The following is a 12,799-nucleotide window of genomic DNA, read 5'->3' on the forward strand; positions in this document are numbered from 1 at the left end:
GCTGGACTGACGACCTTAGGCGGGTGGCGGGTAGTGGTTGGATGAGGAAGGCCGAGGACCGAGTGTTGTGGCGCTCCTTAGGAGAGGCCTATGTCCAGCAGTGGATGATTATTGGCTGATGATGATGATGAGCAATGAAAAGTTTACAAAATATTTACGAATTTAGTTGGTAATTTTCTAATGCAGTGTTAAATGTACGGTGGCCTGCGCCTAAAAGTATACAGGCGGAGTTTTTAAAATAACGATCTCAAGCTCACATGCTTCTCAAGCACATCCACATAAACACCACTGCTACACACATCACACACAACACATCCCCGGATTTATAACAGATGTAGCTGGTCCCTTCATCATCAGGGATTGCTATTTTAAAAACTCCGCCTGTATACTTTTAGGCGCAGGCCACCGTACTTCAATATTGCTGACGCTAGCTTATTCGCTAGCTTAGGAATCACGTTGTGACTGGAACTATTTCATTGCTCGCGAGTGTAGACTTTGTTTGGCAACTGTTTTAGGCGCCGCCGGCCACTGCACTCAGTTTAGTGGCCATAGTTTCGAGTCCTGCATTCCGTCGAAGAATTCGATCCCTGTGTGTAGGATTAAGTTAAGCCACCACATAGGTTACAGCCATTTACTTATATATTCTTATTTGGTTACAGCAGAGAAAACGTACCACAACTCCGAACTCTCGCGTGCAGTGTGGCCGACGCCTCAATGTAAAAACACATTAAATGAGGCAAAAATAGTGACAGATGAAAACGAAAGAGCTTTTACAATATTGAAAACATCAGTCTCTACTAAAATAGATTTTAATTTTTATACATTTTTGGATTCAATTTTAAAACCATTCAGCAATTTATTCTGTTTTAATAACACGCATCGTAGAATTTTTATCTCTAAATAATACAATGTTCAGGGTTTGTAAAGTTCGTCAGTTTGGCTTTTGTCCTGTTATGGGGCAAAAATTGCTATGTAATTTTGACAGGTTTTAAAATCTATACAGGTTTCTTTATTTTTACACTTTTAAAACGGTGAATTAAAAAATAAATCTGTTACAAATTAAAGATATAGTTAAAAATCGTATTTTACATTATTATCTTCTATTTCATATACTTTTTTGGTACTCACCATTTTAAATTGTCATACATAAATCTGTAAGTAGGTATCTCTTCTTTTATCTTGTTATTCCTACTGTGTATTTTATACTCTTTTAACAAGTTTAAAATTCTTTTGAAATTATTTCACAACAATTTTTTATGTATTTTGTAACATATTTTGCAGCGTGAGATATGTTTGACGACGTTTAATGAAATAAAAAAAATATTTTCTCCTAATGTATTAATATCTATTTTTACACTTACAACTCTTTGTACAAAACAATATATTAGAAAGAATATCTAACTACCGGTTGTGGTAAATAAGTGGCACTAGAGAAGGCAGTAGGAGCCAGGCGCCGCAGCCTGCACCTGAAAATAACAAAAAAATAAGTACCTTTGCTTATTTACTTTATAAACTAACCAAAATAAATAATCAATTTCTAAAGTCTACTTTTTAATCTCAGACACTTTTTGCAACGTAGACGTTCATAAATATTTTAAAACCGTATATCCGTCTATGGACAGTAAGCTCCACTTATCGATAATATATTTTCGAGAAAAAATAATCGTGTGCATTTTACTTTTTTCAAAGGTATCGCCCAGTAGATATGTCCTTAAGGTGTTTACCTTAAGGACTATGTTTATAAACCTCTCTAAAACTCTCTATAATGAGGCCATTAAGATCTCTATCAGACTAGACCCTGAGAAAGAACATAGGCTACTTTTTATTCCGGAATTCTCACGGCAAAACTTTTTAAGGCGAAGCGAAGCTTGCGGGAATAGCTAATTACTTTATAACTTCCACCTCCTCCTCACCTATCGCATGATTCCTGACGCCCAGCACGGACGCCACCTCCGGCTGCTCCATGTCGAACACGAGCTCTGCGCGCGCGGCCCACACGTTGTGCACGCGAGCCACGCACGTGAGCCGGAGAGAGCCGCGCACGAACGCGCCGCCGTCCACCACGAACGACACGGCGCCCACGGACGGAAGGCGAGTGTCTGGACCCGTCCTGAAAAGATTAAACTATAGTAAACGCATCGAAGTAGAAAAAAAGGGGGAAGGAATCTCGCTTAATAATAACTGAGACACCTTTTTTTAATTTTATGTGGTTGTTTTGTATATTTATTGTTTTTTTACTCTGTATTTTTTGTTGTTGTTGTTGCTGTCTGTGTGTCAAATAAACGTGTCTTTATCTTTACCTTTCAACCTTCGCAGTCTCCTTAGGAGGCCTCCGGATCTCCTCCTTGTGCACGTTCACATACGACTCGTCCAGATACTGCATGTTGCTGTCATCGTGGAATATGTTGAAGTCTTCTACCGCTTCAGTTGTAGTTGTATCAGGTTTGGGCGGCGGGTCCCATTTGAACCAGTCGGGCAACTCGTTGCCAAACGAGTCCATGTCGATCTGTGGAGGAAAGCTGCGTTAGACAAGATAGTGGGGAGATAAAGTTAGCTGGTAGTGATAGTGATTAATGGAAGGCACGCAGCTGCAGCAAAAACAATGTGGCGTCGAAGCGGCCGCCATTGTTCGCTCGTCCGGCGGAATGAAACGTCCCGAATATGGCATTCCCGCTCCCCGCCGCGTTCCGGTTCCGCCTGACAGTTTGTCAAAACAAATGCTTTTGTCTACTTGACAAAATAAAATGAGGTCACCTAAAACGTTTTCGCCACTGCAGATCTAATATTAGGCTTTATATAACACTAGCAAACTATTGCCATCGTTTATGAATATCCAAGACGTGAAAATAATTTTAATTTGTGAAACCTTCGACACAAGAGTCGCGTTATTAACCACTGCCCCATTTTGAAATGCCTACTCGACGTAAATAAATAATGCAAAATGAGTGCTAATGCTACCGAGATACAAATGAACGCTATAAATCCCGCACAGTTGCTTTAGCACAGGTTCAAAGCATAAATTAATTTCATGAAGACTAAACATTAACGGTCATCATTAGGTCACTCGATGCTCGACCTCAAACCAATTAATATTCTGTTTTGAAACACATTAAACCCAAATAACGAGTATTTTCATGAAATTGAAATGCGGAATAAACATGAAGCGCTGTGTCGCCGGCAGGCATGAATTAGAAAAATTATAATAATTATGACATAAACGGCTTTTAAAATTATCATAAAGATTGTTCTGCGTAAATTCAAGACCGTATGGAGCTTTTTCAGGGCTGTGTAATTATTTCTTCAGATATTATGTTTTCTTGTTGTCTCAGAATTTATTTGTATTTGCATGAGTTCAATCTAAATATTGTGGATGAAAGGATCACCGAGTCTTTTTCGTAGGACTTCAGGTTATTTGCCTAATGGGGTGATTTGGATAGTTAAAATTATCTAGTTCGGAGTTTTACTATAAAGGAGCTCTTACTTAGCTAAACTATACTGGCCGGTTTGTTGATACTTATTTCCATTTATAAAATGTATATACACTTATCCGTTTATTATAGTATCATACACCGCAATTCATATTTTTCTGAGACCACAAAATAAAGCCGTATACAGAAATAAAGCTGGAAATTTCTAAGTGCTTACTTTCCAGAACCAGCGCTGCTAAGCACGGGAAAATGTCCATATAAAGCGCTTATATGTTTCCAGCTTTCTTTCTGTAAACGGCTTAACTAAGCTGCTAAATAAATAATACGTTCCCAAAATGGAATGGAACAGCCTATACGAGTACAGCTGGTGGAGGCTACGAACTCAATAATAATATAAGAATATCAATATCACATACTTACTAATAGAAAATAATGCCAACCTGTTCCTCTACACATTATTTATGTATGTATTCTGAATCTGAATTCTCTGTTACGAGAATAAAGTGTTGACGTTTAGGTAGCTATAACTACATAATTTCAGGCACAATTTTCTTTTCAGTCAGCACCCACAATATTGAACATTCCTAGAATAATTCGTAGACGGTAAACGCAACTTCTGTCAGCTTTATTACTTTCGATCATGGAATCACTTTTATCAGATACTTTCTTTCATATTTTATCCTTATACAGTATTTGTTTTACTTAGAAAATAATTCATTATGATATAGGTATGGTATTTTATCTATGAATTTCCCGTTGGCAGGTGAATTTGTTCGAGAGAATACAACATGCTGTTTTTACTGCAATTTCCGAATTTGTCCGATACTGAAAGCCTGGTAACGCGTGCTTACAGCAAAACAGATAATAATTATGTTAGGCCATAGAATCATTTACTGACGGGTTATAGGTGATATAGGTATGGTGTATATTAGATAGGTATAGGTAAAATATCTATCTTCCACCTATGAGTAGTAGACTCAAACTGTTTGCAATCGGGGTAAGTCTTAATTTTTTTGTTGACTGTACACTTTAGATTCTACCTACGGGTAAGTTCCTCTAGGTACAAAAGCGTCCACCTAGGTAGGTACATGTGAACCATGGGACCGTAGTATGTGCTGCGTCGCAATTCCATTCAGCCTGAGGTTGTTACATTTGTAAAGCAACATTGTGGGACGCACAGTGAACCACAGTACGATACAGTAAGAGCACTGCCACCACAAATTATATCAATATATTATAGTGTAAAAATCGTCTATAATTCGACAGCGCTGACTTTGCAACGGGTAAAAGATTAGAGACGAAGTCGAGTAGAAAGTAACACATCAGGCCGTATACAGAACAGAAAGAACGCTTGTTATGAACGCTGATCAGTTTCATTTATGTAACAAACTTGTGCTGATAAGCGCAGAAAAATAATCCATAAACTTCCGGCGCTAGTAACCGTAGTAGTGTCAGAAATTACAAGGAATACTTTTTTCTGACTGTATTTATGATAATAATAATCTATTCTTGTGTACAAATAAAGAATATTCTATCTATCTATCTAATAGCAATTTATTACTTTATAAACTTAGTAGGTAACTGCTATAAAGTCATTGTAGATCCATCAACTTCAACCGTTCGATGTTCTTTTGTTTAGAATTCCGTGCAACGGGCACTAATGAGTCTGCTAACGGTAGCCTCGATGGCCTCATCTCAGAAAGACTCTAGTTTTGAACTCGATATTTCTACGAGCACCGTGATAGGCTAATGGATGGGATGTGTGACTTCAATGTGGGCTCAAGCCTGCTTTTAATCAGAAACGTATTTTACAGAATGTTGCAAAAGTGGCATAGTTGGCCGAAAGGTCTCAGGGGGTCAAGTCAGAATAACATTTGAAAATTAGTGAAAATTCTTGTGTGGACTGGACGCCCTGCCCTGACTCTTGCGACTTTAATACCTGGTTTAAGGGTCTACCATTTTTTTAACACCCTGTATTGAGTGGTTTCTGATTTCAGGCAATCTTCTCTGTATTATGCTGTGGTGTGGTGTGTGTGTGTGTGTGTGTGTGTGTGTGACACTTTACATAAGTACCTACGCGAATTGTTTAGGTGTGTTTTGTTTGTATGGAATTGTGTGTGTGTGTGTGTGAGTGTGTGTGTTGCAGAACACAAAGACGCATCGGCGATGAGTCGGTGATGCCTTAGAATTATGCGAGCGAATGTTAACTTGTGAGTTCTGTTGCATGTTGAATCTAGAATGAGTAATTACAATATAAGATAAGATAAGATAATTTTATTAAAATTCCACAAAAATCATATAAGGTATAACTATTCTAAATATGTTTTTTAAAGAACTTAAAATAGTATAATCAAACCTGAACTAAGGTACGCTATGTACTTTGTATTTCAGGTAAGCTTAAAGAGCACATCATGCAACTTAAAAATTCCAAAAGAATACAGTCAAATTTAGTTAACTAATCCGAGCTATATAAAACTAACGGTGTAAGAGTTTAAATTTAATGAGGGTCATACATAGATATAAAAACTAGGTTATTAGGTAAATTGGCATAATGAGGTAAACAATACAAAATTATTACAAGACTATTTTAGACTTGTCAGCAAGGTTTTTATGTCAGCATGTGAAAAGTGTTGTAGCATTAAGATTAATAATCAATAAAACGGTGTCATAATAATAACGTAGGTAAATTATCACGTTCTAGACTATTTTAAACAAGAGCGTTTGTTCGGACTTCATAATCAGTAGAGTTTATCATGTTCAATTCGGCAAATTTCCTTGCTGGACAGGCTTCCTCGCCGGTTTTATGGTCACAAGGTTTTTTGAAGCGGAGGCACGTCGCACATACTGGGGGCTCAGTTGTCTGGGGGCATTCTTTGATGGTATGGCCGACTTGTCCGCAGTGACCACAAGTTGACTCGGGCTCTCGGCAAAATTTGGCTGAGTGGCCATATTGCTGACACTTGAAGCACCTCGAGACATATGTATAGTCTCTTACGGGGCATGATGACCAGTGAAGATATACTCGACGCTGTGATATCAATAATTTCCTTACGTCAGCTGGGACTTCCAAAATATAGTTGGAATTTAGGCCTCCTTTCTTTCCTGATAGATGACTCAGTTTAATACTGCTTACTATGGAATCTCGTTCTGAGTTTGGGAAATGGTCAGTAATATTTTGTTCGTATAAGTAATCTATTACCTGAGTATTACTTAAATTATTGGGGACATCAATAATAATAATTCTTGGTTTCCGTTTGCTGACCTCTGAGATAGTTAGGCCAGCAGAGTTGAACTTCTCGCATTGCTTCAGTTTCTGGATGTCTTCTTTTCTTTCAGTGCTAATAATGACGCCACCGTTCTTTGTTTTCCTGACGCTACTCACGTGTAGTTTTAATTCTACAGGACTGATTATTTTTTGCACTAAGTTTTTAGTTTCCTCGCTACTTTTTTCTTTATTTTCTGGGAAAATGGCTATAGAGCTGGAGTTGGAAGGCCTAATGACCTGGCTGTTACCCTTTTTGATAACATCCGCAAAGGAAGGCTGGCTGCTAGCTGGATTTGGCTGCTTCTTGCACACATCTTGGATCGAAGTGTTGAGGGCTTCGAGACATTTTCGTACACCTCCTTGTTCATAAAGATGCTCTATCTTCTCTTGGGCTGAGATCGCGTGCTGCTTTACTGATTGATATTGCACAGCCATTTGTGAGGTCCCAGCACCAATCTTACGGCAGAGGGTGGCTATTCGTAACTTCTGGTCCGAATTAAGTTTTCCTTCAGTAGAGATAATGCAGACCTCATTTAGACAACTTTCTATATGGGCCATCCATTTTTGAATCTCAGGGGTTGAAATAACTTCTATCACTGGCGGTTCCGGTTTTTCTTCATGATGCTGATGGTCTCTCGTGCAGGAAGAGGCAGGAGGCGGGCTCCGGGCAGTCCTGGAGCTGCGGTTGAACGGGCTCGCTTCCGCGTTCGACATGTTGGTACAAAGTTCACTAGTCCATGTTTGTAACTCACTCTTGACACAGTTAGAAGAAATGCTGATACATGAATCAGATAAAATAATTCGTCGTTAATATGTCGTCGGGACTAGCTTCTAATTAGAACCTATGCTGGTATACTCGTGGTGTTTATCTGAGTACGTTGCCATAGTTAGCTGGTACACGAGTGACATTTGACGTAACAAAATTGCCATCAATCAGGGCGACTCTGAATACAAGATGATTCAGTAGACATGAGCAGGGTTAACCATATATTTATTTTATTAACTTTATCTAATATACTTCCTCATGGTAACAATGGAAAACTTTCTCATTCAGTCCGCGCTGGCGCTTAAATCGAGCACTGACTTACGAATCTGCCAAACCCTTTGTAAGACAGTGTATGAAAACGAGGTAGTGTTAAGTTATAATGTTTTCCATAGTTTGCGCGGGTGATATATTATGTCGTAACACTATCCTATACATATAATTATGATATCCAATTCTACTGCCCGCAAGACTTGACCTCGAAGCACGCTTTCCTCCGACCGGGAGGGAGAGCCGAGAGAAGTCAGAAGTCACCTTCTGCTACCCCACGATGGTGAGAGAAGTAAGAAGGCGCGCGCTTCAAGGTAAATTTTCAAGAGTCTATCGAGAGGGGAGCGCTATTAAACGTCATCATCATCATTGGCCACTGCAACTTGGCAGATGGTTGTTACAGCGGCTGTAGGGTTTGAGAGCCACATTTTTTCCTGTGACTGAACAGACCTATACGGGCCTTACACTACTTACCACATCGGTCTATTCCAAGTTAAGAGTAGTAAGTCCCAATTAAGTGAACTACACTCACAGGCAATGAAAAAGTTCCACCTGCCATTGACGTTCCATATTATGTCACTGTAACTTTTTCACTGCTCATGAGTGTATTACTACATTGGAGAACGTACCTGTAGTCCATTAAGCGCGAACGTGAGGTTGGCGGGGGGCGAGGAGGGGGGCGCGGCGCACGTGGCCTGCAGGCTGCTGCCCACGCCGTACCACGAGCGGTCCGACACCAGCTTGGGACCCCACTCTGGAGGCTCTGTGGGCAATGGGAAACGGGGGATGTAGCGAGGCTGGAGAATTCTATTCTATTCCGTTTTATTCTCGGAGGGGGTGTTAGTATCTGCACCTGAATGGCTCTCTCGGGTGGAACCACCACGTTGGTCCACTGCGGGTTGGTTCACATATCATGATGTGCTAAATCTAGATATGCAGGTTTCCTCACGATATTTTCCTTCACCGTGAGAGTGATGGTTTACATTGTATTTAAATTAAAAGAACTTATTGGTACATGTATTGTCAGCTTCTTGCCTTTGCTCCTTGGTAAACACAAGGTCATTAACCCGGCCCCAGGGGGATCAGAGACATCTCCTCTGAGCCCCACTGGGGTAGCTCCTGTTCGGCGCGTCCACGTCGCGGGGGTGGGCACCTCTCTCTTCAGTAGGCCGGAGTGAGCTGGTGGCTGAGTTCGTCCAGGGACCCAGGCCTGCGGGGTATAACGCAGAACCCGTGCCCAGGGTTACGGGTGAAGACCTCAACGGTAGAAAGGGCGGAGACAGTGGGTGTCGGTACGGCTTATCTAGCGGAGGAGGCAGGCCTTGTCACAGGGGCGTGAATTCTGTGGCCTAGTGTCGGGCAGCAGCGGCATTAGTACTGGTGCGAGGACGAAAACTGGAAGTTCTAGGGCTCTCACCAGACACACCTGCGATGACAGAAAGCAACGGGAAACTACTGTCATTAGAACTCCCTTGTTGGTCAGCTCGACCACAGCAATTATGGAAGAAAGCCCAAAAATTACGGCCCCGAGTTCCCGGCGTTCCTTAAATGGAACAGGGGTGCTAAGAATCTCCGGGAGGAAACAGAAACATAAATTTAGAACGGCAACTTGGAATGTAAGAGGCCTGAGAAGGGAAGAGAAAGTGTTTAATCTAGCTATGGAGATGGATCGTTTAGGGATTGAGATATTGGGATTGAGTGAAGTTAAAATGACTGGGACTGATAAATTAAGAATACATAAGGATAAGACGCTGTATTACTCTGGAAACGATGCGTCCTCTGAAACTTACGGTGTGGCTATTATCATCAATAACCATATAAATTCAGCAGTCATTAACGTTATACCACTTTCGAATCGCACCATGATGATTCAACTTGACACTAAGCCTCGTAAGATGAATATCATTCAGGTTTATGCACCAACCGCAGACAAGCCGATATCTGAAGTGGAGGATTTCTACAAAGAAGTAGACGAACTTTACCAGCTAACCAAGAAAGAGGATATCAATATCGTAATGGGAGATCTCAATGCGAAGATCGGGCAAGGAGAGGTACCAGGCGTTGTTGGAAAATGGGGTCTCGGAGCCAGGAACGACAGGGGAGATCTTTTGGTACAGTTTTGCCAAGAAAAGGAACTAATCATCGCAAACACAATGTTCAAGATGCCAATGAGACGACTGTATACGTGGACGTCACCAGCACATACAGATGAGAACATAGTTAGAAACCAAATTGACTTTGTGATGGTTAACAGTAGGTTCAAGAACTGTATATCTAGCGCCAAAACCTATCCAGGTGCAGATATAGGGTCAGACCACAATCCTGTAGTCGTAGATATGGCATGTAGACTAAAATACCATAGAAAAAAAATAACAGCGCCGGTGTTGATATTAAAAAACTATCCCAACCAGATATTAGGCCGAAAGTGCACTCTAGGATCAATGCTTGGGCAGCCGAATATAAAAGAGACGTAACAGCTACGCAACGGAAAAATATTTGGTCCAGCATGAAGTGTTTGGTCTCAGATATTAATGCTACTATTTTACGGCCATCAAAGGAAGCACAGAAGCAGGTGTGGATGACTGAAGACATTCTAGAATTGATTCAGAAACGCCGACTCTACAAAAATTCAGACGAAGATAGGTACAGAAGTCTACAAAAAGAAATTCGCCGTAAATGTCGTAATGCTAGATCGAAATGGTACGAAGAACGATGCGAACATGTGGAGTCCTTGTTAGCGAAGCATGACTCATTTAATCTCCACAAGGAGATAAAGAATATGGCCGGCATTCACAAAAAGCGCCAGCAATCTTTCCTGGCCGATGGTAGTGGCAAAATTATACTGGACGTGCAAGTTAAGAAACAACAATGGGCACTGTACATAAAAGAGCTGTTCAGCGACGATACCCGAAGCTGCACTCAAGACTTAGGTGTTGCTGAAGGTCCTAGTATTCTAAAGTCGGAAGTGCTCAGCGCCTTGCATAAAGCCAAATCGGGAAAGGCAGTTGGTCCAGATAAAGTTAATATAGAAATCCTGAAACTACTAGAATCAGATAACATAGCTGCTCTTGTAGATCTCTACAACTACGTGTACGACTCTGGCGATATACCTGAAGACTGGTTGAAATCTACCTTCATCACTCTACCTAAGAAACAGGGCGCAAAGAAATGCCAAGATTTCCGTACCATAAGCCTCATGAGCCAAGTGTTAAAAGTGTTTTTAAGCATTATATACACAATCGCATCAGAACTAAATGCGAAGATCAGCTCGAGGAAAGTCAGTTTGGTTTCCGCGCTGGCATGGGTACGAGAGAGGCTCAATTCGCACTCAACGTGCTAGTTCAAAAGTGTAGGGAAATGCAGCAAACTGTGTTTCTTTGCTTTATAGACTACGAGAAAGCTTTCGACCGTGTACAACACGAGGTACTTATTAAACAACTCGTAGCTATCGGCCTAGACAGCAAAGACATACGCATCATCAGCAACCTATACTGGAGGCAATCAGCAACGGTATTGGTGGATGGAGAGGAAACAGGTGCCGTTGGTATTCAACGAGGTGTCCGTCAAGGATGCATCTTGTCCCCGTTGCTCTTCAATCTATACTCCGAAACAATCATACGAGAAGCACTGGAAGACGTGGAAGCAGGAGTCGTCGTCAACGGGCGCGTGGTCAACAACCTGCGTTACGCGGACGACACTGTCCTATTAGCATCCACCCAAGAAGGTCTCCAACAGATTGTAGACAGAGTTTACGAGTGCAGCAGAAGAGTTGGGTTGAACATGAATGTGTCCAAGACGAAATTTATGGTAGTCGCGAATGAGCCCAAAACGACGACAGACTTACGCATAGGAGCGAACATCATTGAAAGAGTCGACAAATACAAGTATCTTGGGTCATGGCTGACGGACTCATGGGGGAGTGATACTGAAATACGAGTGCGTATCGAAATTGCCCGAGCGTCATTCATGAATCTGAAAAAAGTTCTGTGTTGTCGACAACTTTCTATAAAACTCCGTACCAAGATTCTGAAGTGCTACGTGTGGCCCATCGTCCTTTATGGGTGCGAGTCATGGACCATAAAGGAAAACTTCAAGAAAAAACTTGAAGCTTTCGAGATGTGGTGTTACCGACGCATGATTCGAATCAGTTGGACCGATAAAGTCACCAATGTCGAAGTTCTGAAACGAATGCATAAGCAAGTGGAACTCGTGCGTACCATTAAGCAGCGCAAAGTAGCCTACTTAGGACACGTTTTGCGTAATAAACGATACCAGCTGCTACATACCATAATAATGGGCAAAGTGGAAGGAAAGAGAAGGCCTGGAAGGAGAAAATTGACGTGGCTGTGCAACATCAAAGAGTGGACCGGTGTAAAAACCGTGGAAGAATTATTTAAAACAGCCAGGAATAGAGAGCGCTGCAAAGAGCTGACTGCCAACCTTCAATGATGGAGAGGCACTATAAGAAGAAGATTGTCAGCTCCGATATTCGATTCTACATCTCTTGCGTGATAAGCGGGCACTCACCCGACTGAGCTACTAGGGAAATAAGCGATCTTGGGCTTGCTAAGAGATCGCTATCATATCGTTTTTCAGAGGTTTCGACAAAGGGTTGTTGTGTTATTCCTCTAGTTCTTCCTTTTTTCATACAAATAAGTTAATACAAGTTTTCGTTTACACTAAAACATTACGAAATAATACCTACGCTTATGCTAGCTCCGTCTTTCATGCATGTAAATAGAGATTCAGGCTTTAAAATTTAAAACATTGTACCTCAATCAATATTGAACAGTAGTACTTACTATTCGTTTTCTGCTATCATAATAATAAGTGACCAAATTAGATTATTTTTAACTTTTTGATAGCGTAGGCGGTTTAATTATTGACATAAATACAAGAGACTCTCATAGTGTATTCTATGGGTATCACTATAGGCACCAAACTATTCCTCAGTTCCTCACCCACGCGTGACATTTACGAAACTATACTGGAAATAGCACCATCTGTAGTATACTGTATAATTTTGAATATTTTGATGATATATTATCATAACTACAACTAGCTAGGATTTAA

General features: G+C 40.9%; 1 protein-coding gene across 1 annotated transcript in view; it reads right to left on the reverse strand.

Annotated features, from left to right (window-relative positions):
• Positions 1-864: 864 nt before the first annotated feature.
• The window catches only part of LOC105393833, a 43,867-nt gene continuing 31,932 nt past the window's right edge, over positions 865-12,799 (reverse strand). Inside the window, exons 5-8 of the mRNA XM_038105536.2 lie at positions 8,356-8,489; positions 2,301-2,506; positions 1,914-2,110; positions 865-1,466 (exon numbers count right to left, since the gene is read on the reverse strand). Of these exons, the coding sequence (XP_037961464.2) occupies positions 1,402-1,466; positions 1,914-2,110; positions 2,301-2,506; positions 8,356-8,489 (602 nt within the window). The 3' untranslated portion in view covers positions 865-1,401. The remainder of the gene's footprint in view (positions 1,467-1,913; positions 2,111-2,300; positions 2,507-8,355; positions 8,490-12,799) is intronic.

The sequence above is a fragment of the Plutella xylostella genome, chromosome 22 (assembly GCF_932276165.1).
Source record: "Plutella xylostella chromosome 22, ilPluXylo3.1, whole genome shotgun sequence".
Classification (NCBI taxonomy): Eukaryota; Metazoa; Arthropoda; class Insecta; order Lepidoptera; family Plutellidae; genus Plutella; species Plutella xylostella.